General features: G+C 44.2%; 1 protein-coding gene across 4 annotated transcripts in view; it reads left to right on the forward strand.

The window, feature by feature from the left end:
• SPTBN4 (spectrin beta, non-erythrocytic 4) overlaps positions 1 to 22,316 on the forward strand; it is a 98,017-nt gene that overhangs the window by 41,489 nt on the left and 34,212 nt on the right. For all 4 annotated transcript variants that reach the window (XM_075187066.1, XM_075187067.1, XM_075187068.1 and 1 more), the window contains 2 exons: positions 4,005 to 4,207; positions 9,983 to 10,073. In XM_075187066.1, coding sequence (XP_075043167.1) covers positions 4,005 to 4,207; positions 9,983 to 10,073 — 294 coding nt within the window. The remainder of the gene's footprint in view (positions 1 to 4,004; positions 4,208 to 9,982; positions 10,074 to 22,316) is intronic.

Here is a 22,316-nt window from a genome sequence, read left to right on the forward strand (position 1 = left end):
GACATAGGAGACTATATGATTGCTCCACGCTACCCCCATGATCCATAAAGTACTAACCCCTGGCTTATTGGATTTGGTCCTTGGAAGAAGCAGTGGCGGTTGCCGTTGCCCATTTTGTCTTTTCTTCCTATCTCTATATATGTCCCCTGCTCCTGCCTATACTAGTGTATGTTAGGACCGTAAATCTGGGGGGCTAGTGTATGGCAAGATCTCCAATCTGGGGGCTAGTGTATGGCAGGACCTCCAATCTGGGGGCTAGTGTATGGCAGGACCTCCAATCTGGTGACTAGTGTATGGCAGGACCTCCAATCTGGGGGGCTAGTGTATGGCAGGACCTCCAATCTGGTGACTAGTGTATGGCAGGATTTTCAATCTGTGACTAGTGTATGGCAGGACCTCCAATCTGATGTCTAGTGTATGGCAGGACCTCCAATCTGGTGACTAGTATATGGCAGGACCTCCAATCTGGGGGCTAGTGTATGGCAGGACCTCCAATCTGGTGACTAGTGTATGGCAGGATTTTCAATCTGTGACTAGTGTATGGCAAGACCTCCAATCTGATGTCTAGTGTATGGCAGGACCTCCAATCTGGTGACTAGTGTATGGCAGGACCTTCAATCTAGGGGCTAGTGTATGGCAAAATCTCCAATCTGGGGGCTAGTGTATGTCAGGACCTCCAATCTGGTGACTAGTGTATGGCAAGACCTCCAATCTGGTGACTAGTGTATGACAGAACCTCCAATCTGGTGACTAGTGTATGTCAGGACCTCCAATCTGGTGACTAGTGTATGGCAAGACCTCCAATCTGGTGACTAGTGTATGACAGGACCTCCAATCTGGTGACTAGTGTATGTCAGGACCTCCAATCTGGTGACTAGTGTATGGCAGGACCTCCAATCTGGGGGCTAGTGTATGGCAGGACCTCCAATCTGGGGGCTAGTGTATGACAGGACCTCCAATCTGGTGACTAGTGTATGGCAGGACCTCCAATCTGGTGACTAGTGTATGGCAGGACCTCCAATCTGGGGGCTAGTGTATGGCAGGACCTCCAATCTGGGGACTAGTGTATGGCAGGACCTCCAATCTGGTGACTAGTGTATGGCAGGACCTCCAATCTGGTGACTAGTGTATGGCAGGACCTCCAATCTGGTGACTAGTGTATGGCAGGACCTCCAATCTGGTGACTAGTGTATGGCAGGACCTCCAATCTGGGGGCTAGTGTATGGCAGGACCTCCAATCTGGGGACTAGTGTATGGCAGGACCTCCAATCTGGTGACTAGTGTATGGCAGGACCTTCAATCTGGGGGCTAGTGTATTCAAGATCTCCAATCTGGGGGCTAGTGTATGGCAGGACCTCCAGTCTGGGGGCTAGTGTATGGCAAGATCTCCAATCTGGGGGCTAGTGTATGGCAGGACCTCCAGTCTGGGGGCTAGTGTATGGCAGGACCTCCAGTCTGGGGGCTAGTGTATGGCAGGACCTCCAATCTGGGGACTAGTGTATGGCAGGACCTCCAGTCTGGGGGCTAGTGTATGGCAGGACCTCCAGTCTGGGGGCTAGTGTATGGCAGGACCTCCAGTCTGGGGGCTAGTGTATGGCAGGACCTCCAGTCTGGGGGCTAGTGTATGGCAGGACCTCCAATCTGGTGACTAGTATATGGCAGGACCTCCAATCTGGGGACTAGTGTATGGCAGGACCTCCAGTCTGGGGGCTAGTGTATGGCAGGACCTCCAGTCTGGGGGCTAGTGTATGGCAGGACCTCCAGTCTGGGGGCTAGTGTATGGCAGGACCTCCAGTCTGGGGGCTAGTGTATGGCAGGACCTCCAATCTGGTGACTAGTATATGGCAGGACCTCCAATCTGGGGGCTAGTGTATGGCAGGACCTCCAATCTGGTGACTAGTGTATGGCAGGATTTTCAATCTGTGACTAGTGTATGGCAAGACCTCCAATCTGATGTCTAGTGTATGGCAGGACCTCCAATCTGGTGACTAGTGTATGGCAGGACCTTCAATCTAGGGGCTAGTGTATGGCAAAATCTCCAATCTGGGGGCTAGTGTATGTCAGGACCTCCAATCTGGTGACTAGTGTATGGCAAGACCTCCAATCTGGTGACTAGTGTATGACAGAACCTCCAATCTGGTGACTAGTGTATGTCAGGACCTCCAATCTGGTGACTAGTGTATGGCAAGACCTCCAATCTGGTGACTAGTGTATGACAGGACCTCCAATCTGGTGACTAGTGTATGTCAGGACCTCCAATCTGGTGACTAGTGTATGGCAGGACCTCCAATCTGGGGGCTAGTGTATGGCAGGACCTCCAATCTGGGGGCTAGTGTATGACAGGACCTCCAATCTGGTGACTAGTGTATGGCAGGACCTCCAATCTGGTGACTAGTGTATGGCAGGACCTCCAATCTGGGGGCTAGTGTATGGCAGGACCTCCAATCTGGGGACTAGTGTATGGCAGGACCTCCAATCTGGTGACTAGTGTATGACAGGACCTCCAATCTGGTGACTAGTGTATGGCAGGACCTCCAATCTGGTGACTAGTGTATGGCAGGACCTCCAATCTGGTGACTAGTGTATGGCAGGACCTCCAATCTGGTGACTAGTGTATGGCAGGACCTTCAATCTAGGGGCTAGTGTATGGCAAAATCTCCAATCTGGGGGCTAGTGTATGTCAGGACCTCCAATCTGGTGACTAGTGTATGGCAAGACCTCCAATCTGGTGACTAGTGTATGACAGAACCTCCAATCTGGTGACTAGTGTATGTCAGGACCTCCAATCTGGTGACTAGTGTATGGCAAGACCTCCAATCTGGTGACTAGTGTATGACAGGACCTCCAATCTGGTGACTAGTGTATGTCAGGACCTCCAATCTGGTGACTAGTGTATGGCAGGACCTCCAATCTGGGGGCTAGTGTATGGCAGGACCTCCAATCTGGGGGCTAGTGTATGACAGGACCTCCAATCTGGTGACTAGTGTATGGCAGGAACTCCAATCTGGTGACTAGTGTATGGCAGGACCTCCAATCTGGGGGCTAGTGTATGGCAGGACCTCCAATCTGGGGACTAGTGTATGGCAGGACCTCCAATCTGGTGACTAGTGTATGGCAGGACCTCCAATCTGGTGACTAGTGTATGGCAGGACCTCCAATCTGGTGACTAGTGTATGGCAGGACCTCCAATCTGGTGACTAGTGTATGGCAGGACCTCCAATCTGGTGACTAGTGTATGGCAGGACCTCCAATCTGGGGGCTAGTGTATGGCAGGACCTCCAATCTGGGGACTAGTGTATGGCAGGACCTCCAATCTGGTGACTAGTGTATGGCAGGACCTTCAATCTGGGGGCTAGTGTATTCAAGATCTCCAATCTGGGGGCTAGTGTATGGCAGGACCTCCAGTCTGGGGGCTAGTGTATGGCAAGATCTCCAATCTGGGGGCTAGTGTATGGCAGGACCTCCAGTCTGGGGGCTAGTGTATGGCAGGACCTCCAGTCTGGGGGCTAGTGTATGGCAGGACCTCCAATCTGGGGGCTAGTGTATGGCAGGACCTCCAGTCTGGGGGCTAGTGTATGGCAGGACCTCCAGTCTGGGGGCTAGTGTATGGCAGGACCTCCAGTCTGGGGGCTAGTGTATGGCAAGATCTCCAATCTGGGGGCTAGTGTATGATGTTAGAACTGATGTTCCTGTTGCACTTACCTAAGTGAAATTAATTTATTCATGAAAAAGCTGTTTTTAATCATCAGTTAATTAGATCAGCCCAGAAAAATAAGCGGAATGTTCAGTAGTAGTGTATCCTGTAATGGGTAAACTGAATCAATGTTCATAAATCCTTGATGGTAGGGCATGAGGAATGTACCACTACACATTGACTAGCCTATTACTCCAATGTGACCGGTGTTCCTCAGACAGACTTTTTCTTTTGTACTAACAATCTTTAACTAACAATACTTGTCTTCCCATCACTTAAACTGCTGATGACCAGTTCCCTGTGATTGCAGGAGTCGGCCTTGGCTCACGTGGAGTTGCCTAACACTGTGGAAGGGGTGGAGATAGCCATTAAGAAGCATAAGGATTTCCTGACTACGATGGGAATGAACTCACAGAAGGTTTCCATGGCTGTGGATGCTGGAGAGAGCTTGATACGACTTGGAAATGTGTTTGCCGATCGCGTCCAGGAGAGAATTAGTGGAATCCAGAAGAGGTAAGAGCAAGGTCGGAACAACGGGGTCTGGTTCTAGGTGTCTGTCGTTCTGGCATGAATAAAATAAAAATGTATTGATAGTAAATAACAAATATTAACTTTCTGGCTAAAATCAGCTGCTCTACCCCTTTCATGGGACAATCAGTTGGTACTGTTTTTTTTGGAAATTAATTGTTTTTAATGATTTGTAGGATATTGGTTAGGTGCAATCCACTCTTACTAGGAGACGAGGTTGTATAACATCAATCATTTTGATTACCTGTGAGAAAACATATGGAGTTGTTCGTATTTCCTTATGTTTCACGCTGCTATTAATGATTTACAGTTTGCTACGTGTCATGCGATTACCATGGTAACTGCAGCCACATGATATTAATTCATTTCTTCCTTTGTTGTTACACGACTGTCCAGGAGCTTGGTGACTGACTGGCTCAGAATAACAGATCAGGTTACACTCTCCTGGCAAAAACTAAGGGCCTGAGTCATTAAGGAGAGCAAAACATAAAAAAGGAGTAACTTTGCACCTGGGCAAAACCATGTTCCATTGGAGGGGGAAGGTAAATTTAAAATGTAGGGACAGATTTAAAGCTGGGGTAGAGCATCTCTTAGATCAACTTTAAATTTCAGGGTAAAAATGAAGTTATCAAGTATTTGTGTGCTAGATGAAAAAACAGCCAGTATTAATCTTGTATGCAAAATAATAAACTAATTTGTACCCCTTGCATTATAACATGGTTTGTCCCAGGGGAACATTTACTCCTTTTTTTGCCTTAGTTTCCTTAATGACTCAGGCCCCAAATCTTTCCGGGAAAGAGACACTTTTTTTTTTGCAGCGATTGCCACAAAAATCGCTTCAGTTGCAGCATCACGTTAAAAAGATACAGAAATTATATGTACATTTTTAGATTTATTTTTATCATCTCCACAAAAATATATTGACAAGTGCCACATATATTTTACATCAATTGAATGGCAGTTAAACAATAGCTTTAATACGTGGAAGCCATCCATATAGTGGAGCAATTTGCTGGAATGTAAATGGTGTTATGTGGTAAGTAGTGCCCACCAATAGTAATCACCAAATAATGTAATTGAATAACCCTTGTTGACGCATAAATGATTAAAAAAAAATATAAGTATTTGAAAAAGCAAAGGCTATCTTTATTCTTACAAATTGAATATGCAATGGCTTGTATTCATCATGAAACAAGGCAATTTTCTCTATGTAAGACACAGGTTATATAGAAGTAACACCACCCCTCTTACATACGTCACTAATCACTTCACATACTAAAGAATATACCTCATAAGGACAAAGTTGGTTATATATATATTCTCCACAACCTCATCATAGTACATAGATTTCTATGCCTAAGCAGGTCAAAGGGCATATGTGACCTCTTACACTCTTCTCTCTATATAGCTTGACAGCTGCTGACCATTTTAACATCCTATGAATAGATGCCCTATTGTGGGGTATAACATACTAAAAAGATTTTAACCCATTGAACAGAATACAGAAAATCATTTGACCATACAGATTTTATACATCAACATTGTTTTATCCAACATATATTCGTACCATAATTTATTCCATTACAACCCTCTTGTGTGGGGTAATAAAGAGTTAATTTATATAAATTTGTTTATTTTCCTTGTGCATTACTGTTCCCAGCAAGCCCCAGCAGCCCTAAACAACTTGGGTACTAAAAGTTTCAGCATACCCATGGCCTCCAGAGCATGCTGGCGCTTGTAGAACTACCCGTTCTGTATTGAATAGTAGTGGAGTTCATTCATTTAATGAACCTCACTTCTAGCCAAACCAGAGCGATTTTCCCACATTCTGACAAATCAGAGCAAAGCCATTCTGTATTCAATAGAAGCTGACAGGTGGTTTAATCTGTCAATTGTGGCGCTGTTTGGTAAGGAGCAGTTCATTGGACTTGGTGGGTTTTTTTTTGTTTTTTTATCTCAATGGATTGAAAACTGGAAGAAAGAACAGGACCCCCATGGGTTTGTGTAGGGGTATCATGTATCTTGCATTAGGGGTCAAGCACCCTCAACAGATTTTTGATTGAAAAAGTAACTTTATTTGTATAAAGGTACAAAAAACACACAATACATTACATTCAAGTGCACACAGTACACCGTGAAACATAATCATTCATCCATGTTTAGTATAATACAAGGCATAAAGTACAAGATATGACATCCTACACTATACATCGAGTACTGCACTAACCATACAAACTTAAACAATATAACATTTAGAAAAAGCAATGGATGTGAGGGGACGGTGGGTGAGAGGGGTAGATGGGGAGATCACAGGCCTGAAGCTTTATTGAGGACAGACACAGATATGGGAAGGGTGCATAAGTAAGGCAAGACATTCAATAACACTTCAAACAGTGATGGGGGAATGGGTTGGAGGGAGTAAGGGAAGGGAAACACAAGCCCAAGGCTTTAATAAAAAAAACAGACATATAGGAGGGAGAAGGAGTAGAGGGAGACAACAACAATCAATCATCTTCCTCAGGATTGCCAATGGTGTTCTAGTCTCTTAGCAGGCTGTGGATCAGCCTGCAACAGTCCTGGATGGTAACCTTCTCCCTTTTCAAGTTGAGGCGATTCCTGACAAGCCAAATAGCGTCCTTAAAACAGTTCATAAGGCTCCACGCCTCCTGGTTTGCCCTAATTGTGTGGGTCCCAGGAAATAATCCATGAAATACTGAATGGTATGAAAGGCAAGTCCTGAGCACACTGTCCTTAAGTTCATGTTCCAAGGCATCCAGCAGTGCCTGTGCAGTGGGGCAGTCCCAAAAAATATCCTGTGCTGTTTCCCTTCTGGTGATATAGAAGGGGTAGTGAACATATCTGCACATGTTCAGTGCATGAATGTCCTGAGAGGCAGACCCCCCTGGATAGCTATCCATGCAATGTCTTTATGTCTATTAGTCAGCCTCTTAGAGGCCACATTCTCCCACATTCTCCCATACGTGTTGTGCTGTAGCAACAGGGAGCCCTGGAACAGACTCCATAATGTCTTTTGCTCTGATGAGCTTGTGGACAGTTTTCGGCTTCCACAAGTCTAGTTTAAGTCCCTCCAGATGGTGCTCCCTCACAAATTGTCCGACATCCAGGTAAAACCAAGGTGTAGTCCAGTTGTAAGGGAAGGAGCTGTCCCACTTGTCCCAACCAAGGGTCCTCCAAAGAGGCAGGAGGAAAAAGCGAGACATGGATTTCCCAGCAGAGCAAATGTTCTTTTCAATAAGAGTTCTGCGGATGCAGTTACAGACAAAGAAGACTCACAGCATGGTGGGGATATCGGGGATCCCTTTCCCACCTTTGAGGGGCTCCTTGTACATAACCGACCGCTTCACTCTGTCCATTTTGGAGCCCCAGATGAAGTGGAAGACTGTCCTTGTGATGGTCTTACAGACGGCAGCAAGAGGTGGCTAAGCTTGGGCCGTGTACTGCAGAACAGGACGGATCTCGTTGAGCAGCACCAGTGCTTTCGCTTCAATGGTAAGGTCTCTGAGGCTCCACAAGTCAACTCTCTGCCTGACTGTTGCCAGTCTCTCTTCCCAACACTTCAGGGCCGCCTCCTCTCCAGCAAGCCAAACTCCAAGAATTTTGATGAAGTCTGACTTGATTGTGAAGGGGAATGCACCGGAGTATGGCAGGTGCCACTGCCCGAAAAGCATCGCCTCCGATTTGCTGCAGTTGACCTTTGCCCCTGAAACTCGGCCGAAGTTCTCGCAGGTCTTGATGAGTGCTGTCACCGAACGCTGGTCGCAGAAGACAGTGATGTCGTCCATGTAGAGCGAACACCTCTAGACGGTCTGGACCCGGAGCGGTGATGCCTCTTATCTCTGGATTCCACCTGATGCACATCGCGAATATACTTTCAGAATCCTTTTCAAATTCCTCACCACCACTTACAAGGCTCTCTCCCACTCTACTGCCCCCTATATCTCTAACCTCCTCTCCATTCACACTCCTGCTTGCTCCCTGCGCTCAGCCAATGACCGTCGCCTCTCCTCCACTCTGATCACCTCTTCCCACTCCAGAATCCAAGACTTTTCCCGTGCAGCCCCCCTTCACTGGAATGACCTCCCTCGTTCCATCCGCCTCTCTCCTACTCTGTGCTCCTTCAAACGTGCACTGAAAACCCACCTCTTCCTTAAAGCCTACCAACCATCCGTACTATAACCCCTTCACCTCCACTCGCTCTCCCTTTGCCTCTTCTGGCTCCCCTTGTGTCTTTCTGTTTTCCCTCCCTTAGGATGTAACCTCAAATGAGCAGGGCCCCCTTCCCTCCTGTCTCCTCACCTGTTCTTCTGCTCCATGTTTATTGCTTTAACTTGCCTAGAGTTTCTGAAGTACTGGTATTTTTGTTTATTGTTTTGTGCTGTTCCACCCTGTATAGTGTACTGTTTGATGTACGGCGCCGCGGAAACCTTGTGGCGCCCAACAAATAAAGGATAATAATAATAATATACAACAAACAAAAAGAAGAGGTGAAAGAGGACAGCCTTGTCTGACCCCAGACATGACTGAAAACGGTCAGTTTTCCAGCCGTTCACCAACACCAAGCTGTAAATATCAAGGTACATCAGGTTAACAAAACATACCACCCAAGCCAAACCTGCACAAAACCCTACGCATAAAATCATGAGAAACACGATCAAAGGCCTTCTCCTGATCAAGACTGACCAGGGCCACGTGTACATGGCGATCTTTGATGTAAAGGACCGTGTCCCTCAGCAGTGCAAGGCTGTCTGCAATCCTGTGACCAGGAATGCCACAAGTCTGATCCGGATGAACAATCTGCCCAATGACAACCTTTAGCCTCAACAGACACTCCACCCGACAGGCATATGTGCAGCTGTCTGGACCTATGCATAGGTAGCAAGTACGCTCTAGAGGAGCTCCCAAGTACTGCAGGCTTACCACAGTAGAATTTAAGTCCTATTGGTTTTCAGGAGATTACTAGTAATTTAGTCTCACAACAGTAGAATTTAAGTCCAATAATGTCCAGGAGAGAATACTCAATACTGTTTCATCACAGCAGTAAAATGTGATTCTCATAGCACCCTAGAGTAGATCCAGGATAGCACAGTCCACCACTTATTTTTCCGTTGTTAAAAACCAACTCAGTTGCCTAAAGATAAATGAAAAAAACCCCAAAACAATTAGTTGTTGAACCATGTACATCATAATCATCAGACTTTATATATAGGACACCACATTCTGTAGCTACAATCATCTTACAAATATGACATACATGAACACAATAAACATAACAGATACACAAGTATAATTAAGCATCAGTATACAAACATGGATCATCAGGAGCTGACAATTACAGCTAACATGGATACAGGTATGAATCCCATGCATGTGAGTAAACAAACCGCTGATAATTCAGCTAAGGCATGACATCAGAGATGTATGAGGTAGACCAACATGAGAGGAACATAGGATAGAGGACCCTACTCATGAGAGCTGTACAGTGTATTGAACAAGGAGTTTAATATGCCATTCAAAGCCTGTGTTGCTGGATTACATATTTTGCCGTATGTAAGTATGCACAGTGTTTGGTTAGAGGGGGAGACGGCATTACCCCATTCATTACATGCCTCTGTAAGGTGAGGATGGACAATGCAGAATTGTGTTTGGGGAACACTTTCTGTGTGGCAGAGGAGGAGGGGTACTGCTGTTGAAAGGTCTGGTATATAAATATTGTATTTTCATTCTCGACTCTCTCCCCAGGAGCCAGCGTAACATTGCCCTGGCCCAGAAATGGCTGCAAAGACTGAAAGACCATCTACAGCTGCAGCACCTTCTGCAGGACTGCAATGAGGTAAGACCTGGTTTCATTCTCCTCTTGCGATCCCTATAAGAGGTGCTGGATGGTGAGTGTGTGTGTGTGTAATGAGATGTTATTTACTTAGTGCTTTTACATACCACATGTATGATTACATTTCTCATTATCCATGTGGCAGCTACTACTCAAAACATGCTAAAGTTACCTCCGATGTAGGATCTTTGATCTGCCACAGTCCTCAGATCATCATCATCATCATTTATTTATATAGCGCCACTAATTCCGCAGCGCTGTACAGAGAACTCACTCACATCAGTCCCATTGGGGCTTACAGTCTAAATTCCCTAACATACACACACCGAGACTTGGGTTAATTTGATAGCAGTCAGTTAATTTACCAGTATGTTTTTGGAGTGTGGGAGGAAACCGGAGCCCCCGGAGGAAACCCACGCAAACATGGGGAGAACATACAAACTCCTCACAGATAAGGCCATGGTCGGGAACTGAACTCATGACCCCAGTGCTGTGAGGCAGAAGTGCTAACCACTGAGCCACCGTTCTCCACATAATATAGATCAATCTCATGTCTGGCACCTCATCCATTCTTCACAATCCTCACCCCCCTCATTTAATGACCGCAATCATGGTACCGTTCACAAGCTTTTTTTATTTTTTACCTGTTAAGAAGTTACATAACTGCTTTTACACCCACTTTGCTTATGTGATGCTGCTGCATGCAGAATTACAGAACATGATGCATTCAGATGTTACTGTAGATCCAGGCAGATTTAGGGAAAACTGTGCAAAAGGATTTACGCTAATTAGCACTTGTTGATCTTGCCGCATAGGTTACACTCGTGCTTGACGAATACCCCTAATTGTGTCTCAGGAATACAGATTCCATCTGCCCGGTATATCATGTTTCCCTGTACAAGGGAATATTCCCATATAAAGGTTTATGTAAAATGGAACAGCTGGCAGTACAATCTGTTCTCTCCTCATTCTCTGTGAATTACATTTATAATGAAGACAGCAGATAACTGAATAGCCCCCGCTCTTTACCTGATATGGGTTAATAATACATTTATTAAAAGATAAAATAACAAGCATGAAGTATAAAGAAATGTCAAACAACAACCATCTTAATTGAAACAGTAATTACATAATATTTCCAACAAAGTTATGGCGATATGTAGATATATATATATATATGTATATATATATATATATATATATATATATATTTATATTTATTTATTTATTTTAACAAAAGTGCCTTTCTTGTAGCACTTTTGACACCTTCTGACACCACTTGTTACAAGAGCACCCTGCAGACATCAGCAACACGGACAACTTCTTGTTGCAAATCAAAACGGTGCTTTATTGTTACATCACAATATTACGTAAAACGTCAGGAGGACACCAGGCAACCTACATCTGGCTATACTGCAGTTTATCTCTCTACCAGCTGGCCACTAACTGGCATCGGTTGCAATGCACATACGAACCACACAGTCTTTTATACTTAAGGCTCCTCCCACAACTTTGGGTAACTGACAGGCAACACTCTCACTTTGCCACTCTGCAGACATCAGCAACACATACAACTTCGTGTTGCAAATCAAATCAAAACGGTGCTCTATTGTTCCATCACATCAAACATCAGGATGACACCAGGCAACCTACATCTGCCTATATAGCAGTTTCCCTCTCTACCAGTTGGCCACTAACTGGCATCAGTTGCAATGCACATATGAACCACACAGTCTTTTATACTTAAGGCACCTCCCACAGCCTTGGGTGACTGACAGGCGACACTCCCACTTTGCCTTTAAAGGAAGTCTCCTCCAGATGGTCTGTAACCCCTCTTAATAGCAGACACCTTTGTCAGCCTTCTGCTGTTGCTGTGGAAGAAACTGTAAAAGGATGTAAATAAATCACATTTTACATTTACTTTGTGACATGACTCAGACCTGTACATAACAGAATCTAAGTGCAGTGCTACACCTGTGTTACCTGGTCTGCAGCCTTAAGCTGCATATTCCCCTGGACCTCATCTGTCCCTATGCACGAGAGGTGTGGAATTTACTCATCTATGTCACAATATATATATCTCCCTATAAATTAAGCTGTATATGTGGTGCTGTTATTGTATATAACACAGCTATAGTAATAGCAGCCTAAATAGACATTCAAAAACAATATCCCCTATGTGCATATATAGCATCTTAAGAAGATCTTAAATAGTTCAGTACTTTATACTTGGATATTTATCAGTATAGATGCAAAAAGTCTGGGTAGATAAAAAAGGCAAGTGGTGGAACATAAGCCTCAATGTCACGCTGATAGTTCAGCAAAAAGTTGTAAATCGTAGATGAAAAGTCTGTATTCAGTAGTAGTCGAAATATTGAGGAATGTTCCTTATAGGGAAGAATGGACTCCAGAAAATTGTATCAGGTGATGGTGGGTGTCTTCCTTCCCCAGTGGGTATTAGGAATATTAAGCGTACCCCCGTCAGTCCAATACGTTGTTGGTTAATGAAAGCAGAAGGCAGGTCCACTAAGATCACACGGTAGCAGGGTAAAAGTAAACCAGACTTACCCTAATTTGGGCTTCATTGCAGAGACGCTGTGTTTCTTTTGGAGATCCCTCCGTGTGGTCAAAAGCATATGAGTAGCCAGATGTGGAAGCCTTGATTGTAGAGTAGTAATAGCGTCTGCCGCAGCTAGGACTAGTGCACATGTATCGATGTAGAGCAAGAAAGGCCATTCACTATTTCTAGGGTTAGGATATCATCGTGGCAACTGAACAGGCACTTTCAGAAAGTGTGGGTGTTAGTATCCAACTAGTTTCACTGTGCAGCTTCATAGGCAAACCGAGGGGGGGGGGGGGGGGGGGGTTCCTAGTGCCTAGAAACCCCCCACCAAGCCTGGGGCACTGTATAATTGAGGTGGCTGGACCCTGCCCCCGCTTCACATGGCTCTGCTTGAAAAGGGAGAGCTGCGTGCACCTAACAGTAGTCCACGCAGCATTGCCCATGTATATTATGGGGATAGGAAGAGTTGGAGAGCAGCCAAGCACTGTCTAATATTATAGCCACGCCCCCATGCATGCTGGTCACGTCCACTGGCGGCGTGGTGTGGAAACCCCCCTCTGAAAATCCTGCGTTTGCCCCTGAGCTTCGTCAGGGATATAGGTGTCATATTGGATTTGGTGGGAGGTTTAAATAGAGAGGAATAAAACAGGATTGGTTCTAGTAGGGCTTCCCTACTATTGGTTATTTGAATGTTTGCCAGGCTTCCCGACCACTAGGAGGTGTAGGAGTGTATCCAAGTATAATAAGGATTTCTGTACAGATAAAGTGGTGGTTCCATACTGTAGATAGAACAGTGTTCCTATTTACTGTGAGGTAAAAACACAAACACTACGTTGAAAGGCGGGTGTCAATAATGCAGAATTGTCCCTGTATACATGCCTCCACCCTTTATAACTGAGTGACCACTATTGTAACTGGAAACATACTTGTCTCTCTGCTGTCTGCCACACTGTGCCAGCATCGGTGGGGCTCTCAAGGGTTAACTTTGTGCACCAGCTCCTCATTCCCACTGTACAGAACCGAATCCTCCCCGAAACGACACGTGGGCGGATTGAAGTGGTAATTATCCCTATTAACTTTTATTCTATACACAAAACAACATAAGCACACTCCCTTGAAAGGGAAAGTTTGGAATCTGTTAGCAATCAAAACTAATGTAGTGAATGAGTGACTATGATATGACGTGCCCGGAATACAATATGTCATATTCACACCTTCACCTGTGTTACATCTTCCCTACCCTCTGCTCCTCTGGGTAGTCTTCCCTTCCTGTGTCTGTACTTCTCTGTGCAGGGGTCCAGCTTATTGTTTTTTCCCTAACATCTTCTGTACATCCATGTTTAGCTGTTTCTGTGGTATTTCCACTGCTCCAACTACCAGTCTGTCACTGTGTCATCTTCTTATCACCTCCGCTCTCTTTCATTCATCCTTCTGTATGCTCCCCACTGAACCATCACTTCCTATATGCTCTGTATTTTGCATTATTCATAAGGCTGCCCTCTGAGCTCCTCACTCTGTCCTGGGAAACATTTATTAAAGCCCATGCGCCAGAGAGCAGGTGCTGCGCACAACATGCGCCAAGGAGCAAGTGCTGCACACAACATGCGCCAGGGAGCAAGTGCTGCACACAACATGCGCCAGGAAGCAAGTGCTGCACACAACATGCGCCAGGAAGCAAGTGCTGCAGTACCATGCATTTTTCTTTGCAGTATCATTCATACATCTCAGCAATAATGTGTGGTCACCTTAGTCATGTCATGCTTTCACCTCAGCAGTACCATGCGTTCTCCTCAGCAGTATCGTACATTCTCCTCACCGGTACCGTGCGTTCTCCTCAGCGGTACTGCGTGTTCGCCTCAGCGGTACCGCACCTTCTCCTCAGCAGTACCGCATGTTTTCCTCACCGGTACCGTACCTTCTCCTCAGCGGTACCGCGCGTTCTCTTCACCGGTACCTTGCGTTTTACTCACCGGTACCATGTGTTCTCCTCACCGGTACCGTGTGTTCTCCTCACCGGCAACGTGTGTTCTCCTCACCGGTACTGTGCGTATTCAGCTGTGTCATGCATTTAATTCAGCACTATCATACATTTACCTCAGTAGTATCATGCATATATCTCAGAAACATAATTTGTATACCTCAACAATACAGTCATACAAACACCTCAGAAGTAACATGTGTGCACTCCAGCAGTGTCATGGGCACCACTCAGCAGTAACATGCGTGCACTCCAGCAGTGTCATGGGCACCGCTCAGCAGTAACATGCGTGCACTCCAGCAGTGTCATGGGCATCGCTCCGCAGTAACATGTGTGCACTCCAGCAGTGTCATGGGCACCTCTCAGCAGTAACATGTGTGCACTCCAGCAGTGTCATGGGCATCGCTCAGCAGTAACATGCTTGCACTCCAGCAGTGTCATGGGCACCGCTCAGCAGTAACATGCGTGCACTCCAGCAGTGTCATGGGCATCGCTCCGCAGTAACATGTGTGCACTCCAGCAGTGTCATGGGCACCTCTCAGCAGTAACATGTGTGCACTCCAGCAGTGTCATGGGCACCGCTCAGCAGTAACATGTGTGCACTCCAGCAGTGTCATGGGCACCACTCAGCAATAACATGCGTGTACTCCAGCAGTGTCATGGGCACCGCTCAGCAGTAACATGTGTGCACTCCAGCAGTGTCATGGGCACCGCTCAGCAGTAACATGCGTGTACTCCAGCAGTGTCATGGGCACCGCTCAGCAGTAACATGTGTGCACTCCAGCAGTGTCATGGGCACCGCTCAGCAGTAACATGCGTGCACTCCAGCAGTGTCATGGGCACCGCTCAGCAGTAACATGTGTGCACTCCAGCAGTGTCATGGGCATCGCTCCGCAGTAACATGTGTGCACTCCAGCAGTGTCATGGGCACCTCTCAGCAGTAACATGTGTGCACTCCAGCAGTGTCATGGGCATCGCTCAGCAGTAACATGCGTGCACTCCAGCAGTGTCATGGGCACCGCTCAGCAGTAACATGCGTGCACTCCAGCAGTGTCATGGGCATCGCTCCGCAGTAACATGTGTGCACTCCAGCAGTGTCATGGGCACCTCTCAGCAGTAACATGTGTGCACTCCAGCAGTGTCATGGGCACCGCTCAGCAGTAACATGTGTGCACTCCAGCAGTGTCATGGGCACCACTCAGCAATAACATGCGTGTACTCCAGCAGTGTCATGGGCACCGCTCAGCAGTAACATGTGTGCACTCCAGCTGTGTCATGGGCACCGCTCAGCAGTAACATGCGTGTACTCCAGCAGTGTCATGGGCACCGCTCAGCAGTAACATGTGTGCACTCCAGCAGTGTCATGGGCACCGCTCAGCAGTAACATGCGTGCACTCCAGCAGTGTCATGGGCACCGCTCAGCAGTAACATGCGTGCACTCCAGCAGTGTCATGGGCATCGCTCCGCAGTAACATGTGTGCACTCCAGCAGTGTCATGGGCACCGCTCAGCAGTAACATGTGTGCACTCCAGCAGTGTCATGGGCACCGCTCAGCAGTAACATGCGTGCACTCCAGCAGTGTCATGGGCACCGCTCAGCAGTAACATGTGTGCACTCCAGCAGTGTCATGGGCACCGCTCAGCAGTAACATGTGTGCACTCCAGCAATGTCATGGGCACCGCTCAGCAGTAACATGCATATCCCTCAACAGTGTCATGGGTACACCTCAGCAAAACATTGTGTGATTACACATGTATTTTGGACTGGTCAATGTGTGTGAATATCCTGCGTGTGAATATTGCTCTGTCCTGTTTGTAGTCAAAATGTCTGTTTGCGGGTAGACAACCTTTGTGTCCACAGTATGGCAGCACAATATATAAGGTCTAAGTGAGTCCATCGCCTGTTTCCATCCTTGCTAAAGGGTTTCTGGATAAGACATACCTGACTATAGGTGCTTGTATTCTTTAGAATGGTGGTATACTTGTTAGAGAGGCCATATATCTCTCCAATGGCAAAATGCATCAATGAATTAATGCTTTTTAAGTCATACATATGATTATTTGATTTATTTTAACAGTTTTAATCGGTAGATTGTTTTTGTTTGTTTGTTAGATTGACATTAATGGGACAGTAATATTTTTGTATATTTAATTCTTGCTATATAGTTCTCCATATTCTCCTAAAGGAGACAATGGGTTGGCGGAATAGAATCCAGGAAACTACGTGATTTATGACCTCCTATGGATCATTGTATAGAGAGAGGGAGATAAAGTATGGATGATATAGGGAGATATAAAGAGAGATGTACAGAGAAGTAGACATAAAGAAAAGTACATAAGAAAGAACTAAAAAAAAAGATTTATATCAATAATGTGATAAATATATAGGGGGGTATTCAATTGTCGGCAAGTTTTTTTTTTGGACCACGTTAAGTCATTTTAACGCTGTTTTTTTATCATATTCGAGCGGGTTAACTTTACCTGCAATTCAATTCAATTTTTAACGCTACTTTTGTTTCATGAAACGGTCCTCTTGCGCTCCAGTAGAAGGTCTATTGAAAGTATATGGTGTGCCAGAGGCAGCCGCGTTAAAAGCTATTCAGTTGCTTTTTAATGCGCCGGGCAAAACAGGAAAATATGCTGTTTTATTTCGCACCTCTTTGGGGTGTGTTAAAAATAAAAAAACCTCTGAAAAGTATTTGAAATCATGTAATAATGTGGAAAAAAAGTTAAACTTATGTTTATCACTAATGCCTAACTTGTGTAAGTTGATTTTTTTGTGAAAAAATAATGAAAGAAAAAAAACATAAAAAAATAAAATCACTAATTAATTATATTTATGTATGTTTTTTGTACAAATATGAATGTAGTAATGTGTTTTGACATGGTATAGATGATTGTATGGTAAAAAAAATAGTTAAATTAAAAAATATGCTAAAGAAAGTACTAAAATGTAGATATTATCAATGTGTAATGCAATCTGATGTATGGAAATGTATGCAAAACCTTTTTTGTGTGTTTTTACAGGACGTTAAAACTCCCCTTCCAACCCTCTAAAATCTCGCAAACACAATTTTTAACGCTTGCGTTCCCTCTTTTTCAATTGAATTGCATGAGTTTTCCCGATGTGTTAGCTCAAAATGGTCGCTATTGTTGTCAAAAACCCGTGGGAGATTTATTTTTTTTGCGCGGTGGGGGGAAAAAACACTCGCTAACAATTGAATACCCCCCATAGAGCGATAGATATACAGAGATTAGTCATAGTGATTATTAGACTTAAAATGGGGGTCAGATATAGACGGACATCCGCATGTAATGCAGAGAGAGCTATTTCATTACGGGACCAGTGATGCTAATCGCCACTGAAAATAAGGCTTGATTACGCTAATTTTTGCTCACACTGAATTGCTATATGTAACATATATAGGGTGAAACAAAGAAATCCTTATCACCGGGACAAACAAGCATTGTCTCCTGCCCTGTGATAAATTGGCCCCATAGTGAGATATATATTCAGAAATTATATGTAGATACAGTTAGGCACAGAGTGGGAGACAGACATAGAGGGAGCTAAATATAGAGAGTTACATATAAAGAGACAGACATAGAGGGAGCTAAATATAGAGAGTTACATATAAAGAGACAGACATAGAGGGAGCTAGATATAGAGAGATGGATATAAAGAGACAGACATAGAGGGAGCTAAATATAGAGAGTTACATATAAAGAGACAGACATAGAGGGAGCTAGATATAGAGAGATGGATATAAAGAGACAGACATAGAGGGAGCTAGATATAGAGAGATGGATATAAAGAGACAGACATAGAGGGAGCTAGATATAGAGATATGGATATAAAGAGACAGACATAGAGGGAGCTAGATATAGAGAGATGGATATAAAGAGACAGACATAGAGGGAGCTAGATATAGAGAGATGGATATAAAGAGACAGACATAGAGGGAGCTAGATATAGAGAGATGGATATAAAGAGACAGACATAGAGGGAGCTAAATATAGAGAGTTACATATAAAGAGACAGACATAGAGGGAGCTAGATATAGAGAGATGGATATAAAGAGACAGACATAGAGGGAGCTAAATATAGAGAGTTACATATAAAGAGACAGACATAGAGGGAGCTAGATATAGAGAGATGGATATAAAGAGACAGACATAGAGGAGCTAGATATAGAGAGTTACATATAAAGAGACAGACATAGAGGGAGCTAGATATAGAGATATGGATATAAAGAGACAGACATAGAGGGAGCTAGATATAGAGAGATGGATATAAAGAGACAGACATAGAGGGAGCTAGATATAGAGAGATGGATATAAAGAGACAGACATAGAGGGAGCTAGATATAGAGAGATGGATATAAAGAGACAGACATAAAGGGAGCTAGATATAGAGAGATGGATATAAAGAGACAGACATAGAGGGAGCTAAATATAGAGAGTTACATATAAAGAGACAGACATAGAGGGAGCTAGATATAGAGAGATGGATATAAAGAGACAGACATAGAGGAGCTAGATATAGAGAGTTACATATAAAAGAGACAGACATAGAGGGAGCTAGATATAGAGAGATGGATATAAAGAGACAGACATAGAGGGAGCTAGATATAGAGAGATGGATATAAAGAGACAGAGGTAGAGGGAGCTAGATATAGAGAGATGGATATAAAGAGACAGACATAGAGGAGCTAGATATAGAGAGATGGATATAAAGAGACAGACATAGAGGAGCTAGATATAGAGAGATGGATATAAAGAGACAGACATAGAGGGAGCTAAATATAGAGAGATGGATATAAAGAGACAGACATAGAGGGAGCTAGATATAGAGAGATGGATATAAAGAGATAGACATAGAGGGAGCTAGATATAGAGAGATGGATATAAAGAGACAGACATAGAGGAGCTAGATATAGAGAGATGGATATAAAGAGACAGACATAGAGGAGCTAGATATAGAGAGATGGATATAAAGAGACAGACATAGAGGAGCTAGATATAGAGAGATGGGTATAAAGAGACAGACATAGAGGAGCTAGATATAGAGAGATGGATATAAAGAGACAGACATAGAGGAGCTAGATATAGAGAGATGGATATAAAGAGACAGACATAGAGGAGCTAGATATAGAGAGATGGATATAAAGAGACAGACATAGAGGAAGCTAGATATAGAGAGATGGATATAAAGAGACAGACATAGAGGAGCTAGATATAGAGAGATGGATATAAAGAGACAGACATAGAGGAGCTAGATATAGAGAGATGGATATAAAGAGACAGAGATAGAGGAGCTAGATATAGAGAGTTACATATAAAGAGACAGACATAGAGGAGCTAGATATAGAGAGATGGATATAAAGAGACAGACATAGAGGAAGCTAGATATAGAGAGATGGATATAAAGAGACAGACATAGAGGAGCTAGATATAGAGAGTTACATATAAAGAGACAGACATAGAGGGAGCTAGATATAGAGAGATGGATATAAAGAGACAGACATAGAGGAGCTAGATATAGAGAGATGGATATAAAGAGACAGACATAGAGGAGCTAGATATAGAGAGATGGATATAAAGAGACAGACATAGAGGAGCTAGATATAGAGAGATGGATATAAAGAGACAGACATAGAGGAAGCTAGATATAGAGAGATGGATATAAAGAGACAGACATAGAGGAGCTAGATATAGAGAGATGGATATAAAAAGACAGACATAGAGGAGCTAGATATAGAGAGATGGATATAAAGAGACAGACATAGAGGAGCTAGATATAGAGAGATGGATATAAAGAGACAGACATAGAGGAAGCTAGATATAGAGAGATGGATATAAAGAGACAGACATAGAGGGAGCTAGATATAGAGAGATGGATATAAAGAGACAGACATAGAGGAAGCTAAATATAGAGAGTTACATATAAAGAGACAGACATAGAGGAAGCTAAATATAGAGAGTTACATATAAAGAGACAGACGTAGAGGGAGCTAAATATAGAGAGTTACATATAAAGAGACAGACGTAGAGGGAGCTAGATATAGAGAGATGGATATAAAGAGACAGACATAGAGGGAGCTAGATATAGAGAGATGGATATAAAGAGACAGACATAGAGGGAGCTAGATATAGAGAGATGGATATAAAGAGACAGACATAGAGGGAGCTAAATATAGAGAGTTACATATAAAGAGACAGACGTAGAGGGAGCTAGATATAGAGAGATGGATATAAAGAGACAGACATAGAGGGAGCTAGATATAGAGAGATGGATATAAAGAGACAGACATAGAGGGAGCTAGAGAGATGGATATAAAGAGACAGACATAGAGGGAGATAAATATAGAGAGTTACATATAAAGAGACAGACATAGAGGAGCTAGATATAGAGAGATGGATATAAAGAGACAGACATAGAGGGAGCTAGCTATAGAGAGATGGATATAAAGCATACTTGCCAACTTTTCCTCGTTGGTTTCAGGGAGATCCCGGGGGAGGTGGGCGTGCAGGGGCAGGGCTTGATGAATCGCATCAATTACAGCAGGGGGCGGGGCTAAGATGACGCAATATTTGCGTAACTAAGGCCCCCCTGCCACTTATCTATTTCGGGGGCAAGAACCGGAAGGTTGCCCTGCTCTCCCGGGAGCCCGGGAGGTCTCCCAGAAATGCGGGAGTCTCCAGGACATTCCGGGAAAGTAGACAACTATGCGTTAAAGAAAAGCAGCTAATGAATCTCTAGAGACTGAAGTGTCTTTTACATTTCTGTCTCCATTACTGAAGTTATGTTGTCCTACCTGTTAGTCTTTGACTAAATCTTGGTCTCCATGAAAATGGCCACCTCCATAGGCATCAATACATGGACATAGGACACAATTTCTGAACCGTGTCATCATGCCACAGATGGCGAAGCCAACCACGTCTTGTACTGGCTCAGCATCAGGGAGAATGCCAGACTCTTCAGGGAGTGAGGGAGATCACCCCTATTTCAGGGAGTCTCCCTGACATTCAGGGAGAGTTGGCAAGTATGATATAAAGAGACAGACATAGAGGGAGCTAGATATAGAGAGATGGATATAAAGAGACAGACATAGAGGGAGCTAGATATAGAGAGTTACATATAAAGAGACAGACATAGAGGGAGCTAGATATAGAGAGTTACATATAAAGAGACAGACATAGAGGGAGCTAGATATAGAGAGTTACATATAAAGAGACAGACATAGAGGGAGCTAGATATAGAGAGTTACATATAAAGAGACAGACATAGAGGGAGCTAGATATAGAGAGTTACATATAAAGAGACAGACATAGAGGGAGCTAGATATAGAGAGTTACATATAAAGAGACAGACATAGAGGGAGCTAGATAGATGTAGAGAGAACAGGACATAGAGCGTTATATACTGTAGGATGCACAGAGACGTTATATACTGTAAGATATACAGAGATTAGACATAGAGGGGATCAGACATAGTGTAAGAGAGAGTAAGACCCAGAGAATAAGTTGGAGGGAATGTAGCAGGCTGTCAGGCACTGGAAGGAGAAGGGGAGGGGGGAGATGACGCATCAAAATCAGGATCCTCCCCCTCCATCCATTCACTGCAGTGGGATCATTCCACCATCCCACCTTGACAGTACATCAGGGGGGACCTGCTGGCAGTGAGCATGTGTCAGGGTAGTAGG

The sequence above is a fragment of the Mixophyes fleayi genome, chromosome 9, assembly GCF_038048845.1.
Source record: "Mixophyes fleayi isolate aMixFle1 chromosome 9, aMixFle1.hap1, whole genome shotgun sequence".
In the NCBI taxonomy this organism is placed as follows: Eukaryota; Metazoa; Chordata; class Amphibia; order Anura; family Limnodynastidae; genus Mixophyes; species Mixophyes fleayi.